This window comes from Squalius cephalus, assembly GCF_949319135.1.
Source record: "Squalius cephalus genome assembly, chromosome: 2".
In the NCBI taxonomy this organism is placed as follows: domain Eukaryota; kingdom Metazoa; phylum Chordata; class Actinopteri; order Cypriniformes; family Leuciscidae; genus Squalius; species Squalius cephalus.
The window spans coordinates 24,150,803-24,176,325 of NC_137123.1; the positions used below are offsets into that span (position 1 = coordinate 24,150,803).

At 37.0% G+C, this 25,523-nt stretch overlaps 1 protein-coding gene across 1 annotated transcript in view; it reads left to right on the forward strand.

Annotated features, from left to right (window-relative positions):
• The window catches only part of ctnna2 (catenin (cadherin-associated protein), alpha 2), a 477,629-nt gene that overhangs the window by 66,203 nt on the left and 385,903 nt on the right, over positions 1–25,523 (forward strand). Inside the window, exons 3-6 of the mRNA XM_079897968.1 lie at positions 3,807–4,002; positions 10,545–10,711; positions 12,221–12,340; positions 12,669–12,935. Coding sequence (XP_079754094.1) covers positions 3,807–4,002; positions 10,545–10,711; positions 12,221–12,340; positions 12,669–12,935 — 750 coding nt within the window. The remainder of the gene's footprint in view (positions 1–3,806; positions 4,003–10,544; positions 10,712–12,220; positions 12,341–12,668; positions 12,936–25,523) is intronic.

Below are 25,523 nucleotides of genomic sequence, written 5' to 3' on the forward strand. Positions count from 1 at the left end.
CATGGACACAGTTCAATTGAATGGTAAAGCTCGCCCTCTTTAACAATACAGTTAAACTAAATGTACGAAGCAAACTTTGTACAAAGCTAAAAAAACAACTCAATAACAGTGAAATAATATCGCATGATTTATCTGTCAATAAGATGTATGTAAAAGTATAGTTCATAACTATAGCAATAGTGGGCTCCCAGCACATTTTCGGTTGGACGAAAAAAAGAGCATTTCATTTAACAAGTTAACCGTACCCCACTTATTTATTATAATTTTTTTACTTGCACTTTTTTATTCATAATGTTGTAAAGCTCTATTTTTTATTGGACCTCTCATTTAACCTTCTTTGGTTAAATTGTTCGGTTTTTGTAAGAAAGATACCCATATTTATAACTTTATAATCTAAAATAACTAGCGTTACAAGAGTAACCCATGACACATGTATGACGTAGGATGTAGAACTGTTGCACAGGCTAGCCCTATAAAACTGCGAGAGGCGTCTAAGCTTACCATACTCCTACTGTAGTATCGTAAGCTTAGACGCCTCTCGCAGTTTAAACAAATAGGGCTAGCCTGTGCAACAAACTGAAGCTCCTCTTCTATTATATTTCTCTTTAAAATGGCTAATTCGCGACCAGGGTTTTGTTTTGCTCTTACTTCTGAGCTTCCACGTTCGTCGTTACGTTGTGCGTCGGGTCAGGGGTTAGTCTTCCATCGTAAATCGATGCGTACGGCCGTCTGGCAGAAGCTCGTGATTATAGTTTATAAAGTTTTAAATATGGGTATTTTCCTTACACAAACACATGACTTCACTTCAGAAGGCCTTTATTAACCCCCTGGAGTAAAAGTGGAGCACTTTTATCATGGATGGATGCATTTCTCTGGGCTTCAGATTTTCTCCAGCCATTCACTGCCATAAAAAAGCTTGGAAGAGCCAGGCCATTTTGTAATATAACTCTGATTGTATTCGTCTGAAAGAAGAATGTCATATACACCTAGGATGACTTGAGGGTGAGTAAATCATGGGCTAATTTTCCTTGTTGGGTGAACTATCCCTTTAAAGACATACATCATTCTTATGAAAATACCTGAGATAGCTTGATGAACACTGATATTATCGCTATTATGTGTTTATAATAGGCATGTTTCATCAGTCAAAACGTCTCTATTTGCATGTTATATCCATATAAGGCATTTCCTGAAACGTCATAAGTTTAATACTCCTATGAATCTCACTTGTGGACTTTCTGCACGAGTTATGAATCAGTACTGGGTAGCGCTCCATATCGTTATCATCTCTAGCCTGACGTCCTCATACTCAGATTCTAGATATCTTCTATAACAGACGCAATGGCGGAATCTACACATGATGTTTCATAAACACGTTCAACTAATCAATCCAATCAACTTGTCATCAAACAATTACCATGTCTACCCTATCAGCATGAGAGGAAGCATTTATTCACTCTGTCAACTCACCTAAAATTCCTTGACAGTTTTCAGCATCCCTCCACTCACTCTTGGCTTGTTCTTCCACAGTCAGGAATACGGGGGGAGTACTTTGGGTTCGGGCCGAATACCGAGCCCGGGGCACTCTTCTCGGACAGCACGCCAATTATTTATTCTATCTGACTTATTTGTAAGTGTGAACTCGTGAAATCTCAATTCTCCAGCGGCAGTCATCTTTGTTGTAAACGAATTCAACCCAAGCGCTCTTTGGTGACGTGGATGATTACGTTACTGTTGATCATCTGTCCATCATTGTATAAAGCCCGCCCTGACAATTTGATTGGTCCGAACAGCTCTGGTTCGAGCATAATTGCTCCACAACGGATCCAGACCGAACTTCCCGACCTAAAAATGCTGTGGGCGGGGCTAAGTTCGGTTGGCATCCAGGCTATATCATCACTTTAAAAATAGAAAAATAATACTAAAGTACTTTGTAACGTAGTTACTTGAGTAGTTTTTAAGCAAACTACTTATTTACTCTTACATGAGTCATATTATTTTTCAGTACTTATACTTGTACTCAAGTAAATTATTACTTAAGTAGCAATACGTTTACTTAAGTACAATTTTGTTGTACTCTTTCCACCACTTTGCTGGCAATATTAACTGCTATTCCTTACATAAGCTTTGCCTTGCAAAATCATTTAAATCTTTTGTCCCAATTTCATGTTTTCATGTTTATCATTAACCCAGTCTAAGCTGGATTTACTTAAGATCACTTGCAATGTTCTCCTTTAAAACTCAACTATGCTTTGTTTTGATTAAACCTCTCTTTATGTAATCCAGTGTTATTCTGTGCATCGGCTTTGAGAAATGTTAGACAAAGGGGGTCTTAAGTTTTATCAACTGTATAGGCTGAGTTTGCAGGTGTAACTCGGCATGCCAATCTCACTTGGGAATTGTCCATTGGTTTGTTTTGTTACCCCTTATGGTGATTGGGCTCCCAGGCGAGATCCCATGACATCAGTCCGACATAATGTCAAATTTGACTGTCTTAAAGGGAACTCAACAAATCCTTTGTTGTACTATGGCAATTGCTTAGCGTGGGTGTCCTTGAAAATACATTACCCTGGGAGAACGGTCCCAGCAGAGACCTGCAGCAGAAAGTGAAAAACAGCACTGTTTTATAGGCCCTTTGAGAGCTTAATGCCTGCAGAATGAGTCACTATACATCACATAAAATGTGTAGACAAATGTGGCAAATTGCCAGAAATGTCTGCACTGCAAAAAATCTTAAAAAAAAATTAAATAAAAATAAAGCACTGTTTTTTGTTTTTTTTTACCCTGTCCAAATTCATACTTCTGCTTAATGTGGGAAATTTGAGGATTTTGATTGCGATACAGTTGTTAAATCAATAAATCAAGCTCCTTTCACAATTCAGACCTGAGACATTTTGCTACTTCTCTTATAAACCATTCAACAACAGATGTAAAAGGTACAAATAAAATAAAAAATGATTTGATGGTAATACATTTCTGAATTTATATAAATACTCTGAATGCTGTTCTTTTAAATTTTGTTAATCAAAGAATCATGGAAAATCACTATCACAGTTTCCAAAGCTAAACTAGATCAATAGATCTATATAAATAAATAATTCTCACCAAACTTTTGTTTAAGGTAACAAAACCTTTTTTTTGCTTCTTAACATATATTTTTTTTAAACACACACACACAAACAAAGATTTATTTTAAACAATTTATTATATATATATATATATATATATATATATATATATATATATATTCATAAGATATTACATTTCTTAAATATTTCGTTATAATTAATTGGAAATAAACTCAGGTCTTGACACTCATTTATTGAACTAAACTAAAAAAATAATTGCAACTAATGAAATGCCTGCATTATTACTATTCAAGGTTCGAATTGACATTTGACTTCTAATGGTGACATTAACTTATGTTTGATATTTAACGGGGAGGTTGATGGGGACACTTGGTTTCTGTTCACACAGGGCACGTCCTTGCGACTGACTCCGTCTTTTTAATTGTTGGTCTATGCTATAGATGTATATTTGACTGTTACGACTTTACGCGACAGTCCCTTTACTTGTACATAATTCTGAAAGCATACAAACCCAGCAGTTTTTCTGGCCCGTTGGTTTAGAAATAAACAAACTTATGCTCGATCATCCTTGTACATAATGATTTACTTTAAATGTGCCGTATGGGCTATGTTGCTAGACCTACTTTATGCAGTTCAGTCGAAATGTGAGTCAAAGGAGTCTTTTTACACAACAATCTTTATATATTCATATTCATCTTTGACTCTTCTTGTCCACAGGTGACCACCCTGGTCAACACCAGTAACAAAGGCCCATCCAGTAAGAAAAAGGGCCGCTCTAAGAAGGCTCATGTGCTGGCTGTGTCCGTGGAGCAGGCGACCCAGAACTTTTTAGAAAAGGGCGAGCAGATTGCTAAGGACAGCCAGGACCTAAAGGAGGAGCTTATAGCAGCTGTAGAGGACGTCCGCAAGCAAGGTGAGCAGCCTGTTATCACACTGAGGAACTGTCCCCAACAAAATCGAACTAAAAAATATGCCTTTAGAATGTTTTGCTAATGTTCCCATTACATTATGAAAACGTTATTTCTAGGGCTGTCAAACAATTTTTTTTTTTTTATCTAATTAATTACACAATGTGGTGATGATTATTTAATCTAATTAATCACAAATTAATCGCACATCAAATTTGACTGAGAATTTCCCCCAAAAGACAAAGTCATTATTGTGTTAAATGAGGAAAGCATCAAATAGACATTTGATTGCAAGTATAATTTATTGCTAGTAAATTCTAAATTATACGATGACAGAATTTTTCATTTTTGAGTGATCTGTACCTTTAATGGGTTTTTTATTAGGCCTAATATGGAAATATGACAGATATATATATATTTTTTTATGAAATGATACTCTAAAGTAAATGTCTTAAGTCATTGAGTCAATCATTCATTCATTCATTCGATTCGTTTCAACGGCTGATTCATTCAGGAATTAAGCAAATGGCTCACTTGATGAATTTGGCCATTGAATCATTGGTTCACCCGATTGATTCGCTCAAAACGCGGATTCATTTAGAAATGAAGCACCGCACCGCTGCGTGTTACTCGGAGATGCACAACAGTTCTGCTCTGGCTCTACAGGTAATATTTTTTGTTGGCTAAATTGAGCAAAAGCAGACAATACTTTGCCTAAAATATAACACATTATTAACTTCTTATTTATTGAACGGTTGTATAAAATCAATATCACATTTGCACTCATGCTATCTGAGACAAAAACAGCACTCGTGTGATATTGTGTTCGTTACTTGTGTGATATTGCATATCATGATATAAATATGAGACAAAAAACGAGGCATTTTTGCCTAGATATCATGAATTATCTATAGGCTCCATCACACAGTGAGTTGTTTCCCTGCATCATATTTGTCACCAAGCAACTATATAAAATGTATCATTCTCTGCAGCACCATCTTTGATTTTTAGCGGGAATGAAAGCGAGGCTGTGAGGGATAGACATACATCTCTTCAGAGGGATGTGCTGTAATTTAATGTGTTTTTGGATTGTTCTGCTGACGAAACACTGCAAAACACTTTTTTTTTTGCCTATGTGTGGCAGTTTGCAGACAGCTAAGGTATAGCTTTTTTTCTCCTCCATCACCTATAAGTCCTGCCTATTATTTACAGCCCTTATCTGGCAGCGCATTACACACACTCTCTCTCTTACTAAGTTTTCTCTCCATCCTTTTTTCTTTTATGATTGTTCCCATACACACTGAGTCCCTTTCCAAACCTTGCATACTCATTGGTCTGGACTGAAGTTAGTGTTTGCTCAGCCAAATTACCTCTATGAAAATGACAAACAGTTATTGATGGTGTTTCACAGAACATTCATCATCCCATAAACACAGCCGAAGAGCAATTATGAGGTTGTGGAGAAGAGAAAAAAGGCAATTTTAAACTCCAAAAGCTGAAATGTATTATCAATCATCTGTTTTCTCTTTTTTTGTGTGTGGTTTGTTTTAAGGACTGTATGATGAGGTAATGAATGATTAATTTGTTTAGTTTAAATTTCTTGCTAAAATAATATTAATGGGTTTTGTGGTGATTATTTGTCTATATTCAGGACTTTAAACATAAACTAATCCATGAGTAAAACAAAGAATAAAATACAGCTTGGGGAAATATGTATTCAAATGAATATTGTTCAACACAACAGCACAACTGTTTTCAATAAGAACTATATAACAATAAGAAATGATTGAGCAGCAAATCAGCATATTAGAATGATTTCTGAAGGATCATGTGACACTGAAGACTGGAGTAATGAAGCAAAAAATTCAGCTTTGCCATCACAGAAATAAATTACATTTTTATAAATTCATAATTTTTTTTGATCTAATAAATTATCCTTTGTGAGCATAAAGTTTGGTTACACTTTATTTTAAGGTGTCATTGTTACAGTGTAATTATATATGCGAGTACTGAGTAATACTAATTAACTACATGTACTTACTATAGGTAGGATTAGGATTTGGTTGCGGGATAGTTGCATGTAATTATGCATAATTTACAGTTATTACTATGGTAAGTACATGTAACATATGTAACAAGGACACTGTAAAATAAAGTGTTACCAAAAGTTCTTTCAAAAATATAAAAAGAATCTTATCAACCCCAAACTTTTTAATGGTAGTGTATATTTTTCCACAAGACCAGAGTCACAGAGTTTGTAATAGTCATTTGTTGTGAAAATGCACAGCCGTTCTCAGATCTGCAGTGAATGGACTGCTGCACTGACAGATGGAGACTGAGCCAAGCCTGGCTGCAGGAGCTGAATGAAGTGTGTTAAAATACTCTGTGTGGACCATTAGCAAGCCGACCTTTAGCTGGGATGAGGTTAATAAACACAGGTTGGGCATAATGGTCCAAGTGACTTACCGCTCCCAAGGCTGATCGTCTGTTAGCCAAGTCTGTGTGAAACAGGGGTCAAAGGACAACGAAAATACTTAAAAAGAAACGAGAAGCCGTTCTTTTTCGATCTAATTGTCGCTTGTGTCCCATCCCACAGTTATTGATTTATTCACTTACCGAAAATGAAAAATGACTTTGTGAAACTTTCAACCAAAACATAATTAAGATACTAATCAATTATATAAGACTTAACAAGTAGACACTGGATAAAAAGTCAATGCAGAAGATCCATTGAAAAATTAAAGAGACTTCAGTGGTTTTTCAACAAGGTTTTAGTAATGAGAGCTGAGGGTCATCTCAGGGATCAATATGCTATCCAGCTAATGCTAGCCGAAATGCATACCTGGATAAATCCGTTACCATCTCAATAGTAGTTGTCCGGCTTTTTCAGGGCCTCCCCGTAAGTATGCAACTTCTCATTTCTAGACCTGTGCCATAAATGCAATGGAACCTATCAGCAGCAGCTAACTAAATTATGCTAACCAGCCAAACCTTAACCTATTGGTGACAGGTAGTATTAGGTGGAGGGACTATAATTTATAAATATTTATATCCGATTTCTGTTTTAATGATTCATTTAGAGGTACATTTATGTCCTACAAAGTCAAATTGATTCCACATGCTCCCAAGTGTTCCTCCTCCTAAATTCTTCAAAGAAATGATTTCATTTAATTCCAAATTTATCTGGGACGGCAAACGACCTAGTCCTATCCTAAAGTTTTACTGTCACACTTTCCAGATTACTGCCATGTGTATCTCGGAGGGAGGAGTATTTAATCTGACCGAGTTTGCCCTAATAGTTTTTAAGACCTAGTCTTTACTGGTATAGGCTCAAGAAGTCGTCATCCGAAATTCGGAAGCATTCAACTATAAAAGCTTGGTTTAACGCTGTAGCACATTAGCTCCAAAGAGAATTATCAATAATTAATCATAACTCGTTATAATTAATTATAAATATTTGGATCAGTTAATCAAATTAACTTTATATAGCCTAGCTGAATAAATATTACCATCAATTAATCTGTTCGTCCAGCGAACACTCAGTATTGATCGTCTATCAACTCTTCAGAAAGGTTATTTTCGGAAAGGACCGAATTACATAATTTAACGGACATTTTATGGTCATACGCCTTCCACAGAAGATATATATTTCTAAAAACACAGTTAGACCGCTTAACATAGTGATTGCTATCAGGATGTGAGGAGACTTTCAACCAGTATTGAAAAAAAAAAAAATCTGTAGAGAATCACCTATTGCACATTTAAAGGGGACATATCATGCTAAATCCACTTTTTTAGCCCTTAAATGCATTTTGTTGTATATTTTTAGTGTTTAAGTATTTAAGTATAGACAATTTGAAATTAGTCTCTTCAGGTGTTTCGTTGATATCTTTATATTCTGTTTTGGTCTTATTTTTCAACCTGTTCCGATTTTTCTATTCTCTATGACGTTTTGTGAACAATTACGTCACAGTATTTGCAGCGGAACTGCCAAATAAGGACATCGACTACCGGCTCAACACTTCGAGCAATCCGCCATTTTTATTTCTCGCTACGATTTTGTAGTCCAAGCTCAAAGATGCAGAACTTACGAGAGGGTAAGTCAAAATGTTCGGTTGTTGGATGTAGTAACCCACACGCTTCATTACACCGTCTCCCAGCATCAGAACCTCTTCGAAGTGCCTGGTTGAGTTTTATTTTTAACGCAAATGTACCCATAAAGTAATTTTTGTGTGCGCGAACGCGAAGCACTTCAAGGATAACTACTTCAGCAACAACAGGGTTTTTCCTGCATTGAACTTGTTTTAGCGCCCGCCAAAGCATTTTTTTTGTCGCGCCAAAGTCTTATTTGATCGGTGAGTAATGTAGATGAACTGCTGCGCTTGTGACAGGGCGCATGTTTAACTGAAAGAACGAGCAGAGAGAGAGACCCGGTCGCGCGCGCGCTCTCTCTTCCGAGCCAGGCGAAAGTGTAAACAAGACTTCACCGTCTCCAAACTAGGCGCTGTCTTGCTCTCTCTCCCTCGCACATATTAATCAAAATAAATAGACACGGTGGTAAAAGGTCGGAAGACCAAAGTTTCATGTTGAGCATTCGGAGATATTTTTTTCCTAAATTACCGTGTGAATTGTGCTAAATAAGTTGCCTTATCTTTTCTGAAAAGCGTTCCGGGCATTAAGCTGACATAAAACAACACTTTAATAAAACGAAAAAACTATCCAATGATGAAATGTTTTCTGTGTTGACACAAATCTTGGATGTCCAAAAGTTTCTGTGCCGCTAGATAATCGTATCTCTGCTATCAAACTACAAAAATGGCAAAAGTTAATCTGAGTGTCACCTCTACAACCTGGAGAAGGGGCGGGGTATGACGTGTCTCATTTGCATTTAAAAAGACCGCACCAAAACGAGTTGCTCTCAGACGTACATCAGAAAAGGGTTAGAAAAGGGGCCTGTGGTAATAATAATGAGGAATTCAGACCCAAGCATTGCAGTTCCGCTTTATATAGACCACAAATGTATGATTTATATGTAAAAAGGAACGATTTAAAAGCATGATATGTCTCCTTTAATTATGCTAAAGCCTGCACGCACGCTGACGTGATTGGTTACAATGTCTAGTTTGTGACATAAGAAACACCAGCGATTTCAAATCGTGTTTTTGAGACTGTATTTTTTCTTTCACTGCAGGTTTAAGGAGAAAAAAAACTCAATGGTGTTGACATGAATTTGCACATGGTTTGTCTTAAAGCATATAAAAAATACAACACATAGACATATAAACAACATTAAGCATTTTTTTTTTAAATCAGCATAGATTAATTCACTGCCCTCGATACGATAAGTTCCTGGTTCGTAAAAAAATAATAAATGATTTCTGACAAAGTGAGGTAAAAGACAATATTGCAAAAATAATGATTTTTTTTAAATGGATTGGATAAAATTAAAGAGCAGTCTGTCCTATTGACTTGGTTCAATTGTGCCGTAGAGGTTAAAAAACAGCTATATTATAACCTCCTGTGGTAATCCATGAAGGTAGAGCTGCCACAAAAATACACAGAGCCAGAGGACAGTGCTGACATTTCAGCAGCAAAACACTGTTAAGAATAGCTGGCATTCTGTCGTTTCAGTTCAGTGTGCGAGAAGAACAGCAGAATTTGCACATATGGTAAAGTACAGCCTTATTTCTGGCGTGCATGCAAGTGTTCACCCACACAGAGCCAGTACGGGGTTAAAAACAAATATTCCCGTTCTCTCTTTCCCTAGACTCTGTGAAGTCAATTTGCCACAAGCTTTCATCTCTGTATATCATTCTCAGATTCAATGACATTTGCTAATGTCTCAGCCTGGCTTTTTGTAAGCTTCCATTAATCAACTCTGTCCCACCTGCGGCTCCTGTTCGGATGGAAGGTGGGAGGTCCACTTACTGTTGGGTCATTAATAGATTCTGTCAATGAACCTGAGACAAATTGCTCATTTCGACTTTAGCTAGCATGCCACAGTACCGTACTGACGTAGTCTGAATCATTTAGGCACAAAAAAAAAAAAGTGTACACATAAATAAATGAAAATGCTACTTTTGACAAATGGAGTGCTAAATAAATGTTCAGAAAGTACATGGTCATCTAATACTGTCAATCAAAATGCAAGGGTATTAAACAGCTGCTTACATCACTGTTATGAAAGCCTACAAATGGCTTTCTTTATTTTGGTTTTAATATTCTCGGCATATTGATCTCTTCTATTGTGTTTTGAAATGTTTATTAAACGTTTGAAAGGCACTGCATTTCATGGACAATATAGTTTGACACAAATTGTTTTTTTTGGTTTTTTTTTCTGAAGTGTGCTGTTTCACTAATGAACACTCTTGGCAATATTGCCTGTGCTCGCAGTTTATTTCACTGGTAAACAGATGCACAGCTATTAATAAACCATTGACATGTCCAGGCAGCTTTTTTTGGTTCAGAGTTAAAATTCCTAGATATGCACAAGGGATTTGCTTTGCGGTATAACATTAAGCATATGTTGTTTTGTGTCTATGTGCAGGTGAGACGATGCACGTGGCCTCCTCAGAGTTCGCGGATGACCCCTGCTCCTCTGTGAAGCGTGGGACCATGGTCCGTGCCGCCCGCGCCCTCCTGTCTGCTGTCACTCGCCTTCTCATCTTGGCTGACATGGCTGATGTTATGAGGCTCCTGGCTCACCTCAAGATCGTATGTTCTCTTCTCGTTTATCTCTCACTCTCATTTCTGTCCCCCAAAGTTGCAGTTAATTTGTGAAATTAATCACTATTTATTTATCATTAATAATTTATTGTGTTTATAATAAGTTTTTTGTTTGTTTTGTTTTTTGTTTTGTTTTTTTGTTTTGTTTTGTTTTTTTTGTTTTGTTTTATTTGTTTGTTTTGTTTTTGTTTTGTTTTTTGTTTTGTTTTATTTGTTGTTTGCTTTTTCTTTGCTTTGCTTTTTGTTTTTGTTTTGTTTTATTTGTTGTTTGCTTTTTTCTTTGCTTTGCTTTTTGTTTTTGTTTTGTTTTATTTGTTGTTTGCTTTTTTCTTTGCTTTGCTTTTTGTTTTTTTGTTTTATTTGTTGTTTGCTTTTTTCTTTGCTTTGCTTTTTGTTTTTGTTTTGTTTTATTTGTTGTTTGCTTTTTTCTTTGCTTTTATTTTTGTTCTTAGTTTAGTTTTTTAGTTTTTTGTTTACCAGATCATACATCCCTACTCTCTACCCACCTTACACATTTTTGCACCTGAACATTTACAATTTTACACACATATGTATTAGCCTACTTTTTGTTGCCAGTGAGAGCTGTCTCCTGGAAATTTCATTGTCATTTTTTTTTGTTCTGACTGAGTTTTCAAAGCTCTGCATCGCTACGACTGGTCTTCACAGCCGGTCACTGTCCACTGTGTCAGAACAAGCCAGACCAGCCTCTCAATTGTTTTGATATCCAAGTACACACATCTGCCTTTATTTCAAGAGCACAGGAGTTATATTTATTGTAGAAAAAAATAAACTCTTTATTTCCACTCCTGCTCTCTATTTGCATAGCACATATTGCCGAAGCAACGACCTCCTGGCATAACTTTGCTACAGACAATTAAAATGCATAAATAACACTCTCAAATACCACTTATCTTGCCTCTGGTCATCAAATGCATTTTGTGCAGATAATTATATTTCAGAGTGGCTGAATTTAGACTTTTTGCTCTTATACCTTCATTTTCATACAGTTTTGCCCTTAATCCTATTTCTTCTAGTTGCATCGTTCTGTTTTCTTTTGATTTTTGTTCCCCACTGGCACGAAGGAAACAGACACAATTTTTCTCACTCTAAACCAGCAATTTATAGAGTTTAGAGAGGTTTTTTTTTACCCAGCGGCCTCTCTGTTATATAATCAGTAAACAAATTTGAGAACTAAGATCTGTCAAACTCAATGGTTGCGAAAAAAAATACTTTTATAGTGTAGGATATGAATGAGAAACTTTTAGATGTCCCTCAAGGGACAAAGCACCTCCTTGTTCTTCTGCTAGTCTCATTACGGAGAGTGAAAACTGTCAGAAATCACATTACATGTGTCCCAGGAGAACCAATAATAAGCACTAGAAAAGTTAACCGTGTGCTTTATGGAACTTTTATGCTACCATTCATTTTATGGATGATGTCTAAACAGCTGGATGTGTGTGTGTGTGTGTGTGTGTGCGTTGATGCGTGTGTTTCCAGGTGGAAGAAGCTCTAGAAGCTGTCAAGAACGCCACCAACGAGCAGGACTTGGCCAATCGCTTTAAGGAGTTTGGGAAAGAGATGGTCAAACTTAACTATGTTGCTGCTCGCAGACAGCAGGTATTTATTAAATATCACTGGTGTTTTGAATTTAAGAATATCATGAATTTTATGTAGTGTATATATTTTATTTATTTTTTATAACAAAAGGCTATTGTAATGATTTGTTTTAATTTTAAGAAGTTTTACTTCTATCCATTCTATCACAAATCGTTGTATGCATGAAGGGTCTATGAATGATTGTGTTTTGTACAATTATAGGATGGATGGATGCCTAGCAGTTAAATTTGAAAATGCATTTATCTTCAAACTTTACTCATTTCATTTGCTGCTTTACAGTAGCTTTCGATAGCTAGCGTGTGTGTGCATTTGTGTATGTGTGTTGCAGGAGCTGAAGGACCCTCAGTGCAGGGATGAGATGGCGGCAGCTCGAGGAGCTCTTAAGAAGAACGCCACCATGCTCTACACTGCCTCCCAGGCCTTCCTGCGCCACCCCGACGTGGCTGCTACACGTGCCAACCGTGACTACGTCTTCAAACAGGTCCAAGAGGCCATCGGTGGCATCTCCAGCGCTGCCCAGGCCTCCTCGCCCACTGACGAGAAGCACGGTCACGCTGGCATCGGCGAGCTGGCAGCCGCTCTCAATGAGTTTGACGTGAGTACACCAAGGGGTCAAGCAGCCTATTTAGTATGCAGTCACACAAACTGTAACATTATGCATTTTTTTTCATTTTTTTTTAATGTTTCAAGCTATCACATTTTGCAGATTAATGTGTCAACTTATTAGTAAGCTTTTTTAAAAATCTTTGTAAACCCTATAAGGTGCTTGGCGCTTTGTTCGATCAATTTGACATGTCAATATTTAGGGCTAAGGTGTGTAATTTCCACACCACTAATAGCACCGGCATTGCTTATCTTCCATTGTTTACTCAAACAGGGAGTCCTGGACCAAACTCATGACACTGGCACAAAACGAAACAGAACAGAACAAAACAAAAGCAAATATGGCAAACATAATATTCTAACCACCACAATCTGCAACATTTTTGAAAGTAAACGTATTGTACCAAATATGTTGTGTAAAATAACAAAAGCAATGGGCCCCTCATTTTCTTTCTTTCTTAATTTTTTTCTTTAAAACAAGAAGTCAAGATGATTCTAATATTGACGTTAATGGGAAACCATCACAGAAGTTTTAAATTCCTGTGAGAGACTACTTGGAATATAAGGTTAGGCTGCCATCTAGTGGTCAAGAAGGACGTTTAAGGTGATCATAAACACTACTGTTCACAAATGTTAAAATAAATGTAGTACATTTTTGAATGTAGTGCAGGTTGTATTGTGACTATATAAAGTTTGGAATATGATCTGCCCTTTTTTATCTTCACCAAGACTTTTGTCAAAATGATGTCTGCTTAAATAGTCATTGGCATAAGGTTCAAGGCGTTTCAGGGGTATACTTGGCACACTAAATGGTCAAAAGTGTGTGGATAAATGGTACCAAATCGGTTTAAAATGATGTACACTCAAATGAGATTTATATCAGTAGTTTAGAATAAGATGTTTAGCTGTTTAAGTATGTTGCCTGGAGGCACATTAATCAAGATAAATGTTAAAAAAAATAAAATAAAAACAGACATCCACAGTAGCACAACGGTGCTTTTAGAAAAAAATTCAAACACACACACACACACACACACACACTGATGAGCCAAAACATTATGAATATCGTTGATCATCTTCTAGCAAGTGGCTAGAAGATTAGATGGTAAGCAAACAATCAGTTCTCAATATCAATGTGTTGGATGCAGGAGAAATGGGCAAGAATAAAGATGTAAGCGACTTTGACAAGGGCCATATTGTTACAGCAAGGTGACCGGGTCAGAATATCTCTGAAACAAGGCTTGTGGGTTGCTCCCGGTCAGCAGAATTTGCCAACAGTGGTCCGAGAAGGGACAAAACAAACCAGCGACAGGGTGTTGGTGCCGAATACTCATTGATGCACAAGGGCAACAAAGACTATCCTGTCTGGTCCAATGCTCCACCTCGCAACATCTGGACTTGAAGGATCTGCTGCTAACATCTTGATCCCAGATCTCAAAGTGTGTTACATATGGAAGGGGAAAATCTCCTCAACCACCACCAATCTGCAGCATCCACCTGGATGATGCGACGGCAGCCGTATTGCGCCAGAACGCCCACCACACACACCAGCTTACTGGTGGAGAGGAGACAGGGTGATGAAGCCATATGGAGGCCAATGGGCAAATTTGGTCAGGATGTTAGGGTTAAACCCCTACTCTTTTTCAAATGACATCCTGGGATTTTTAATGATCACAGAGAGTCAGAAACTCATCTGGAGGACAAAAGATATACTCCCAAAATATGAGCACATGTGTGTAAATTGGTATTTTTTTCATCAAGTATTTCTTCATGAAACTCCTAAAAGCAGCGGCACAGTGACTATGTTATTTTAATATCATTTATTTAGTATTATACAACGATTAGTTTGAGTCCTTGATTCTTATTGGTCAATAGCTGTGTTTCAATCACGATAAAACATAGCTATGACCGCTTCACCCAACGGTTCTATGTATCACTACATAACACCCTTAGCAACGTAACCATGTTTGTTCTCATTGATATTGTTCATTGAACCTTATAGAGTAGAGTATGTGAGTGTACCTGCATTTACAGTAGATATAGCATTTTTCTTCAGGTCAGTCCTATATTTGTAATAAAAAATCTGTTTGAATGTCTGCTGCAATATCTTTACCTTTTAACAGTTAAGGGGTTTTCCCGTGCCCTCTAGTCATTTGTCAGTTGCTTCACAAGTTTCAGTCCTTTCAATATAAAAGTCTTCTCTACTGACTGACTCACTCATAAAGACAGTCTTTGCCGCCATCTAATAGGGAAATAATGTAACTTCTGTTGCTGTTCACGGTCAGGGACTATTTTTTCCAGCGGAAGGAAGGCTTTTTAATGAAGGATTTTACTTCATTAAAAAGTTGCATTGATGCATATATTTTTTGGATTTAATATTTGTTTTGTGTTGCAACTGTTTTATAAAAGCAATAAGGTATTCGAGGCTAGTGCTGTACCGTGAATAAATCACGGCTGAAGGGGTTGCAGGCACTCGACTTATTCACGATGCAGCACAGCCTCTCGTACCTTATTGCTTATAGTATTTATTAATATTTTGAATGAGCTTTTATTTTTATATTTGGTCCCACTTTATATTAAGTGGCGTTAAGTACTATGTACTTACATAAAAAAAATAAGTTCAATGTACTTATTGTGTTCATGTTGTATTGTAAAACACTTTTGCTGCTATTGAGGTGTGATACAGGTAAGGTTAGGGACAGGTGTGGTGGATTGGGTAGGTTTAAGGTGTAAGGGAAGGGTCAACTGTGTAATTACAAATGTAATTACATAAATTAATTACAGCTGTAATTACATGCAGGAATTTTAAAAATGTAAGTACAATGTAAAAACATGTAGTTACACAATAAGTACATTGTATCAAATGATTAATTTAGTACATAGTACTTAAAGCCACTTAATATAAAGTGGGACCTTATATTTTGACTTTTCAATTTGATTTTAGTTCAAATTATAGTCATTTAAACTCTATCTAGACAATTTCAGCTGTGAAGTATCTTGTAGCTTACAGGTCAGAAATATTTGTGTTTTAGATTGGATGATTTTAATGGTTAAGACTTTCTTCTATTCTAGCGTAGACAGCTATACTGCAGCTCTGTCTGAAACTTGCTCTGTTTGTGTTGATTAAACAGAGAAGTGCATTTTATTCACTGCAGTAAAATGCTAACATCTAAGTCTATGGAAATCAAGTTGAGAACTTGCAGCCTGGAATATAGAAATAACTGCGTTGGACAAAATGGCTTTTGGATATTTGTATGGGGAGATTAGATTTATTGTGTAGAGAAAATTACTCATTGGTTGACAATATGTGACTTCTGGCTGGGCCAGTGGCATTTTGTTTGACAAAGGAAGACAGGGGACAGTGGAAGATGATGAAGTGTTTTGGAAGCCTGTTTAATCTGTTTTTGTTTGATCCACATAATCACGGAATTACTTATTTACACAACTCAAAACGTGGACATGTGGACAGAGTTTCCTGTTCCTGTCTCCTCTGTGTCTCAACATTTCGTCCCTGCGCTTTGTTGAGGTCACGCTTTCTTGATAGTCAGTGTAAATGGAGGTTTTCTCACACCTGCTGGACAGTATTAGACTGTGTGTGGCAGTGATGCATATGATTTCTGAAAGAGGAATCGCAGCTGGAGGTGCGAGACGGGTGTGAAGTGTGGAGACGTCCCGCTAATGAGTCTCTTTCTCCCCGACCTCCTGCATTTCTCATGAAGCTCAGACGCACAGCTCACCCAGCTTTCACACTCTTATTTATCAGAGTGAATATGCATGCGGGTAGATAGAAATGGCATGTCAAAAATTGCACATCTCTTTGAAAATTCTCTGAAAATTTGTCATCTGCTAGGGAATGTTCTGCTTTGATATTCTGACCTGTTTAGAAGTAAGGTCTGTGTATGAGATTTTTGCCTGGGTTATGGGGACAAAATATATGCGGGTCACCAACATTTTGACATGAAATGCCATTTTTAAAACAATTATAACAATATTTCATTTTTCATAATTTTAATCATACCGTAATATTGTGAAATATTACAATTTACAATGTATTTATTTATTTTTGAATACTACAGCTTTCAGTGTCACATGATCCTTCAGAAATCATTCTAATATGCTGATTCGGTGCTCAAGAAACATTTCTTATTATTAGCAATCTTAAAAATAGTTGTGCTGCTAAATTTTTGAAAGGAAACCGTGCCCCCCAGAATTCTTTGATGAATAGAAAATTCAAAAGGACAACATTTTGATGAAATATTTATTTTTGTAACATTATATATACTTTACTGTCACTTTTGATCAAGTTCATGCATGTTTGCTTTACAAAAACTGTTATAAATAAATCTAGTTCTTTTGAGCTTTATATTCATCATTGGATGTTTCATGGTTTCTATGTAAAATATTTAAATATTAGAATAACTTATTATTAACTTATCATCAAATATTATTTTTGAAAATGTGATATATTAGTAATCAATAATAACTTGTTATAATTGATTATGAATATTTGGATCAGTTAATATAATTAACTTAATGTTGTAAATTAATATTACAATCAATTAACCTGTTTGTCCCGTGAACACTCAAGATTAATTGTTTATTAATTCTAATAAATGTACATTTCCAGGGCATGGGAAATGTCTTTCTTACTTTACAGTACCACTAAGAGCAAGTAGTCAAAATCTATGATTAGAGACTCCAGTATATATGAGCTTGAAACACGGACAACTTTACATGAACAAGATTTTATAAACTAGGCCATACACTTAAACTACTCTAACATACACATACATGCATGCATACAGTTTACCAAGGGAAAGAGAGCTGAAGCAGAATACAGGAAAGCAAGGAGTTATAGCATTGTTTGAAATTCAGCAGATCAACAGCCTTGAGCAAACCATCAGTTTAGTTCTAACACGCCCTTCTTAAAAAGGGGTAAGGATACTTAATGTATCAAATAATGAGACTAAGTTTGATACTTGCATGTCTCGCACATTTGAATTAACCTGTCCTGATGCAATTTGTTAAGGCTCCAGTTGATCTTTGCTGATGTGGTCTTGATGAGAGAGAACCAGTGGGAGTCAGAGGATCTTTGGTGAATGGAAAGACAAGGCCGCAGCCTGGCACAAGCTTGGGGGTCCTTAGAAAACTTCCAGTTCAGCATCATCTTCACATCAGGATTTCAGAAAGGGACTAAGAGAGTGAGAGGCTAAGAGCGTGATCTTGTGATCAGTGATTTTTAAAGCGTGAAGATGTCACACCCCCTGGAGGTGTGTGAGCCAAGAAGTTTTCCCTTTGGAGGGAGATTTTTACGACCCTTTGTGTTCTAGCAGGGCATTTTAATATGTAATTTAATTGGGTGTTTAACAAAAGAATCTTCAAGATGCTTATAATACTAATGCGTCACAAAGTTAGCTAAATGTAATGTAAATTAACAAATGGGGGACGAAGATTGGAGTTTATAGAGACTAAACATGCCACACATATGATTTTGGTTAACCATAGTATGCAACAAAGTCTGAAACATTAATCCAAAAGAGTTTAGAATAGAAAATGAAGACATAGGACAAACCACATAAAAGGAAAATCATGAGATGGGAAAATTAGATACATGTTTATACATTTCTCACGTGGAAATATAGAATATATAGGATTACAAGGGTTTATTTCTCCTTCTCAGCAAGGATTAAGTGAGAGTCACAATTTCCTGCAAATTCCTTTTGGGGTCGTAAAAATTCGTATCAGTCTCAATGTGTCCTGTAACAGGACACCAGATTCTGCCAGTGTGTTAGCTTCATTTGGGATGTTAGTTTTTGGGGGAAGTTTCATAGACCTTTGTTGAGTGAGTGAGTTTGCTGGATTATTCATTAAATATAATGAATAATTTGTGTGTGTCTGATTGGTCCAGATGTTACAAAAAATATTTTTAAATACTTAAAACACTATATAGTATTAAAATTAGCAGTACTTTTCTGATGTCTCTGCACATATTGTGTTAAAGTTACTGGGTTTACCAGCTTTACTTGATTATTAACTAAATTCTGTATTTCTTTTTACAGCCAAGGTTTTATCAGTGTAGTTCCATGTCAAAACACACTTATTTTAATGCTTCTCCCAGTGCAATGCCTTGTCCCATAATCTTTCTTTGTGAGTGTATTACTCTTAACACGATTTTTACTTGATTTGACAAACTGAGGGATGAGACCAAATTACTTTCTGTGGTTATCGACGCACCACACAGATGCTGTCGATAGAGCTTAACTGGTATTGAACCCAGGACATTGCTTTAAAATCTTACAGAAAAGACAAAACAGCTGAGTAAATGGAAGATAAGGAACCCGTAAGCCCTGTTTGTTGATCCAGAGGTCAATATGCTGTGATCTTATTGGGATTCTAAACGGAGTGATACAAAATTTGGCTTGAAACTCACTAGAGCGCAAGTTGGCATGGTTTGCAGTTTATAGAGCATTTACCGCTTCTGTGGAAATGACTTGTGGCGTTTTAGGGATGTTTATCACATCTGTCGTGTGGAAGTTTACAGGTCTGAGAGACATTAGCTCTCTGCCAAAACCTAGTGATTTAGGGCCTTATAGCCACTCCTGATGCGAAGGCTGTTCCAAAAGGTAGGCCTCTTAATTATGTTGCCTCTCAAGGTAACTTGTTTTGACCAGATCCTTCAGGGAAGGCAATCCCAGAATGCATTTCCACAAGCTCAGTGAAAACAACAAATCCAAGACTGCAGACGAAGCTAGAGTCAATTATAATTATAAGGTATTATTATTATTATTATTATTATTATATGCATTACTGTTCAAAAGTATGCTCTTATGCTCACCAAGGCTGCATTTATTTGATCAAAAATGCAGTAAAAACAGTAATATTGTTAAATATTATTACAAATTAAAGTAACTGTTTTTGATTTGAATATCTTTTCAAATTGAATCTATGTAACAATGAAATGTATTTTTTGGTAAATAATGTAATTTATTCCTGTGATGGCAAAGCTGAATTTTCAGCATAATTACTCCAGTTTTCAGTGTCAGATGATCCTTCAGAAATTATTTTGATATGCTTTTATTAGGTGCTAAAAGTAAAATTATTATCATTTGTTTAGTTTAATTTTTCTGTGGAAACATAATCTTTTTATTTTTCAGGAATCTTTGATGAACAAACATCAAAATAATAGCATTTATTAAAACTAGATTTTTTTATATTACATTATAAATGTCTTTACTGTCATTTTTGATCAATTGAATGTGTCCTTGCGTGAGGTTAATAAAAGTATTATTTTTGTAATCTTACTGTCTTTTAAAAAGTCCATTCTATTATATTCTATTATATTCTATTCTATTCTATTCTATTCTATTATATTCTATTATATTATCAGCTTGATAAATAATGTTTAAAAGTATTGATAAATATTGTCTTGGTAGGCAGCAGGTAGCTCATAGGTTTTGGAACAGCGCAATGCAGTTTACTGTGATCCCTGCAAAGTGCACACTTACTCTTTTACAAACACAATCACACACATATCATGTCTACTTAGTGCACATCAGGATGATGGAGAAACATTGAAAATTAGATTAGTGCAGCAGCCTTAGTAGTGTACTATCCACACACACACACACATTCATGCCTGCTGTTTTCCTCAGAGTGCTATTTTTTATCTTTTGACCTGCAGGATGCCGTCTCTGAGCAAATTGAACAGATCATCAAAGAAACTGTTTATACCCCACACAGCCATTTGTTTACCCAGCGTGCTTCACTCTGAAAAACAAATCAGTGTCATGAGCATGCATGTTCTCTCCACTAAAGTGCCTGTTTGTTTTCTCATTAGTGCAGAAGATGGACTGCAGTTTTGACTGCTATTGCTGGTTTTATTTTTGTTGACTTTTAAGATGATTGCAAATTCAGTAATTTTCCATTCAAAAGCCTACTCTGATGTCACGTCATCATGCTGAGGTTAAGTATTGGAGTATGTTTATTTATACAGCGTCACTGGTTTCGCCGTGTGTCCTGTGGAGTGACGCGGTTGTGTCTGGGCAGCACACACCATTGATCAGACTGTGCACATCTCACAGTAAACAGTAGGGGGCAGTGTTGCGCCACACCAGAATCCCCTCTCTGTCTGAAAACAAGCGTGATTCATGAGGTTTCTTTCACATCTTCTCTGGTTTGGTAGTTACAGACCAGACTTCCTCTTGCCTTTCATTGCACTGAAAGCTCTGCATTGATACTGTATTTCAGTAAGGATTGGTAGCTTCAGACATACAGTGTGTGTGTGTGTGTGTGTGTGGTGATTAGTGGCCATCTCATCTACTGCTTCGAAAATAACCATCACCAGCACTCATGTGTTCTGCAATATCCTTCCTTCCTTCCTTCCTTCCTTCCTTCCTTCCTTCCTTCCTTCCTTCCTTCCTTCCTTCCTTCCTTCCTTCCTTCCTTCCTTCCTTCCTTCCTTCCTTCCTTCCTTCCTTCCTTCCTTCCTTCCTTCCTTCCTTCCTTCCTTCCTTCCTTTCAACTCTTCTTTAATTCCCTCTTGTTTCCTTCCTTCTTTCTTTCTTTCTTTTCCTTCCAGCCTCTCTTTTTTTCTTCTTTTGTCATTTCTTTCTTTTCATCTTCTCTTCTTTTTTTCTGTTTCTTTATTAATTTCTTTATTTATATCCCTTACCCTTTCCATCCTATCCCTCTTTCCTTTGTTTCCATGCTTCCTTCCTTCATTTCACCAATTCTGTCTGCCTCTTTTCTTTCTATCTTTCCTTTCTTGCTTCATTCTTTCATTCCTTCCTTTCTTTTTTCTCTTCATTGTTGCCTTCATGCATAGTTTTTCTGCTCTTCGTAATTTATCTGTTCCTTTCTTTATACATATTGCTGTCTTTCCTCCTTCTGCCTTACCCTTTTCTTTCCTTCTTTTCTCTGTTCCTTTCTTTGTTCTCCACCCCATCCTTCAATCATCCCTTTGGTTTTGTGCTTTCTTCATTTTACCATTCCTTTCCTCATCTCCTCCGTACCTCACATCCTCATCCTTTCTCAGTTCTTTTCTTTACTCATATTGCTTCCTTGCCTCATTCTATTTCTTTTTCTTCCTTCATTTTTTCTTTCTTTGCTATTTTGAAAATTCCCCTCTCATACCTGCCCACAATCATTTCAGGTTGCTGATGGAAGTGTTCTGGGAAAAGACCCCCCTCTGGCTTAAACACTCATATACACACACACACACACACACACACACACACACACACACACACACACACACACACACACACACACACACACACACACACACACACACACACACACAGAGCTGTGTCTGTAGCAAATAATTTGTCATCCTTTATTATTTTTACTATGTGTCTTTGCCTCTGTGGATTTTATAATAGTGATTTGGTGTGTACGCATATGTGTGACCTTAATCTCTTTGTCAGAGTTGTCTCATTCATGACCCCATCAAATCCCCTGCTATGTCATTTCCTGTGTCACTATGATGGAGAATACAAAAAGGACCCCCTGCTATAAGATTAATCTGTAGTACAAAAGCACCTGTCAAATTAGTGCTCACACCTGACAGACCACCAATGGGGCATGTCAGATGAGCTTCCTGTGCTCCTTAAATCATCTTATGTCAGCACAGTGACATGGAATAAATAATCTGTTCTTAAAAGCCAGAACACAACACAACTACAAGTCCTACACACAGTCACACACACACACACACACTGTAGCTTCAGACATACTCTGAACCAATACCAATCCTTACAGAAAATGGATGCCGGCTGATGAGCATAAAGAGAAAGTAGTGTTTTGGGTGTAAAGGAGTTTACATGTTTATATAATCTTTGAATGAGTAAAAATATTTGGTTCCCAGCTAATAAAAAGTAATTTATAGAAAGTAATTTATAGGGCTGTAGAAAAATGAGAAATTGTACATTGAAAGATGTATTAAGAAAAATAAATAAAATCATGTTTATACATGCTCATGCTTGTGAACCCCAGTGCCATGACATGTGCAGACACACAGACACGGGCGCGCACACACACACACAGGCGCACAAGAAGCCGGGAAGGCTAATATATGGATATGTATTCGTTGCAGTTGAATAAGCTTTGGCGTAATTGCTATATCAATCTATTCTCTACATTCCTGGCTGTCTTTGCAGGCACACCCTCCTTTTATCTCACCCAGCCTCTGCTTTTCCTTTCCTTTAATTTTTATTCATTTTTTCTTCTTCTCTTTTTGGATCTTAAGAGAGGATTCACAATGATGACATACTGTAACATCACTAGAGAGCGTTTTTATGGCTTATACTGAACATAGCTTCATTGCACATTGAAAGTGTCTGGAGTCAGAAATGGATGGACAATACATGCATACAGACACCCACACAACACCCACATGTTAAATCAAAATCCCATTTTTTGATCTCTGAAAGTTTCAAATGTATGCCTGTTTTGGGCCTGAGTATGTAGACTTTAGGATTAGAGTGGATTAAACAGACACAGCAGTGAGTTTACCAGTGCATGCCTAGTTCCTCAGACCTGGAATTTCAGTCCTCTTATTCCTGCAGAGGAGCCAAACCCCTTCACAGAGGTTACCCAAAATCAATATCTGTCTCTCTTCTGTGTGTTGAACATATTTAGTTATTTATCGGCCAAAGAGGAGCTCCCCTTCATCTCGGCTACAGTACGGTTATCCGAATAACAGACATTAGAAACATTCGCAATTTCACTGAATGCTGTGGTTTATAGGTTATTTTTTTCCCCCTAGCCTACTAATACTGAATGTTTTAATATTATTAAAACATCTCAGCTTCAGACGATATGCCTACAGACCACCCACAGTCCATTTTTAAAGCAACATTTTTTTTTTATCTTGAAATATCAGTTTAAAAATCATTCTGTTGGTAAACTGGCTTCAAATAAGGCAAAAGGTTTCTGTTTCTTTTCCTCGCTGTGACGCTGTGATTGTCTCTATAACCCGCTTGTAACAGCTTGTTTGTTGTTGTATGATTCATTATTTTCACTCCCTGTGACATACTAGTCCCGCGTCGGCTCGACCGTGTTCAGGGCGGTGCTGAAGGCGCAGGCGCAGTTTTGGCACTCTGCCAGCTAGATGAATGCGTGTTTCAACCAGGTCTGGTACCTAACCTGGGTTAGACTTGGCGCTAGATCTTTGCTGTATTCATCTGCTACGGCATGAGTAACATTTTTCTGTCAACTCTGCATATATCCTTCGCGATCGATATCGCACGTTTGTTGATGGAGCGGGTTTAGACCGTACCAAATGTTCTGACCGCGTTTGTGCTGCACAAAGCTGTCCCTCTGAGGACATTTCAGAGGTTACAGGGACTGATGGCAGCAGTACACAGGCTAAACCGTAATTTAAATGCGGCAAATTTTAATGGACAGTAAAACAAAGGCAGGACACCGTACAATCTGATAGGTAGCTTTATTTGATAGAACTAAACTTCATATTGACGTGCGGCTAAACAAAGGTACCGTAACTCAATTTGAGCGTTCCAAAACAAAGCCAAAGAGCGGTAACTGGTGTAACGGTGTTCTGCCTTGGTTTCTCATGGGCTTTTGAAGTTACAGTAGTGTTAAGAGCAACCCATTATCTTCTCGAAAAAACAACAGAATTGACTCAAGATACTTATCCACATGATAAAGGAGGTCTGGAATGTGCCAAAAATATCAATAACTAATTTTCGACCAAAAACTGGGTGGGGGTTCAAAATAATTCCTTCGTTAATAATTCGTTACACATAACTTTATTATATTAAATATTAATCAAAAATGATTCACACCTTCACAAAATCCCAAAAATCCCAAAAAATGGTTGAAAAATGGTAAAAAAACATAACATTGTTTATAATAAGTTTATTTGATTCACAGCTTATATAGTGTTTTGACCTTGACAACCCAACTGCATTTTTACCGCAAACTTGCAACTAGTTAAAGGGATAGTTTTGGCCAAAAATGATATTTAACCCATGATTTACTCACCCTCAAGCCGTTCGAGATGCATATGTCAATCTTTTTTCAGACGAACACATTTTCAGTTATTTTAGAAAATGTCTTAGATCTTTCAGTGGTTATAATGTGAAGCTATGGGGTCCACCTCCTTCAAGTCCCAAAATGTGCATGCATCCTTCACAAAAGTAATCCATCCGGCTCCAGGGGGATAAACGAAGGCCTTCTGAGGGGTTTTGTCGTAAAAATATACATATGTAAAACTTTATAAACGAAAATAACTGGCTTCCGGTAGCGGTCGGCGCGCGTTCACGGAGATGGATGCCGGCGTATGACGTAGGACGTAGCGTAGGAAGCGTCGTGACGTAGAACGAACGTAGAGTTTTGTTTTGCTCTGCTCTCTGGCTGCGCTGTCACGTTCGTTCTACGTCACAACGCTTTCTACGCTACGTCCTACGTCATATGCCAGCATCCATCTCCGTGAACGGGCGTCGCGCTTTTCGGCGCATTTTCTAAAATAACTGAAAATGTGTTAGTCTGAAAAAAGATTGACATATACATCTCGAATGGCTTGAGGGTGAGTAAATCATGGGTTAAATATCATTTTTGG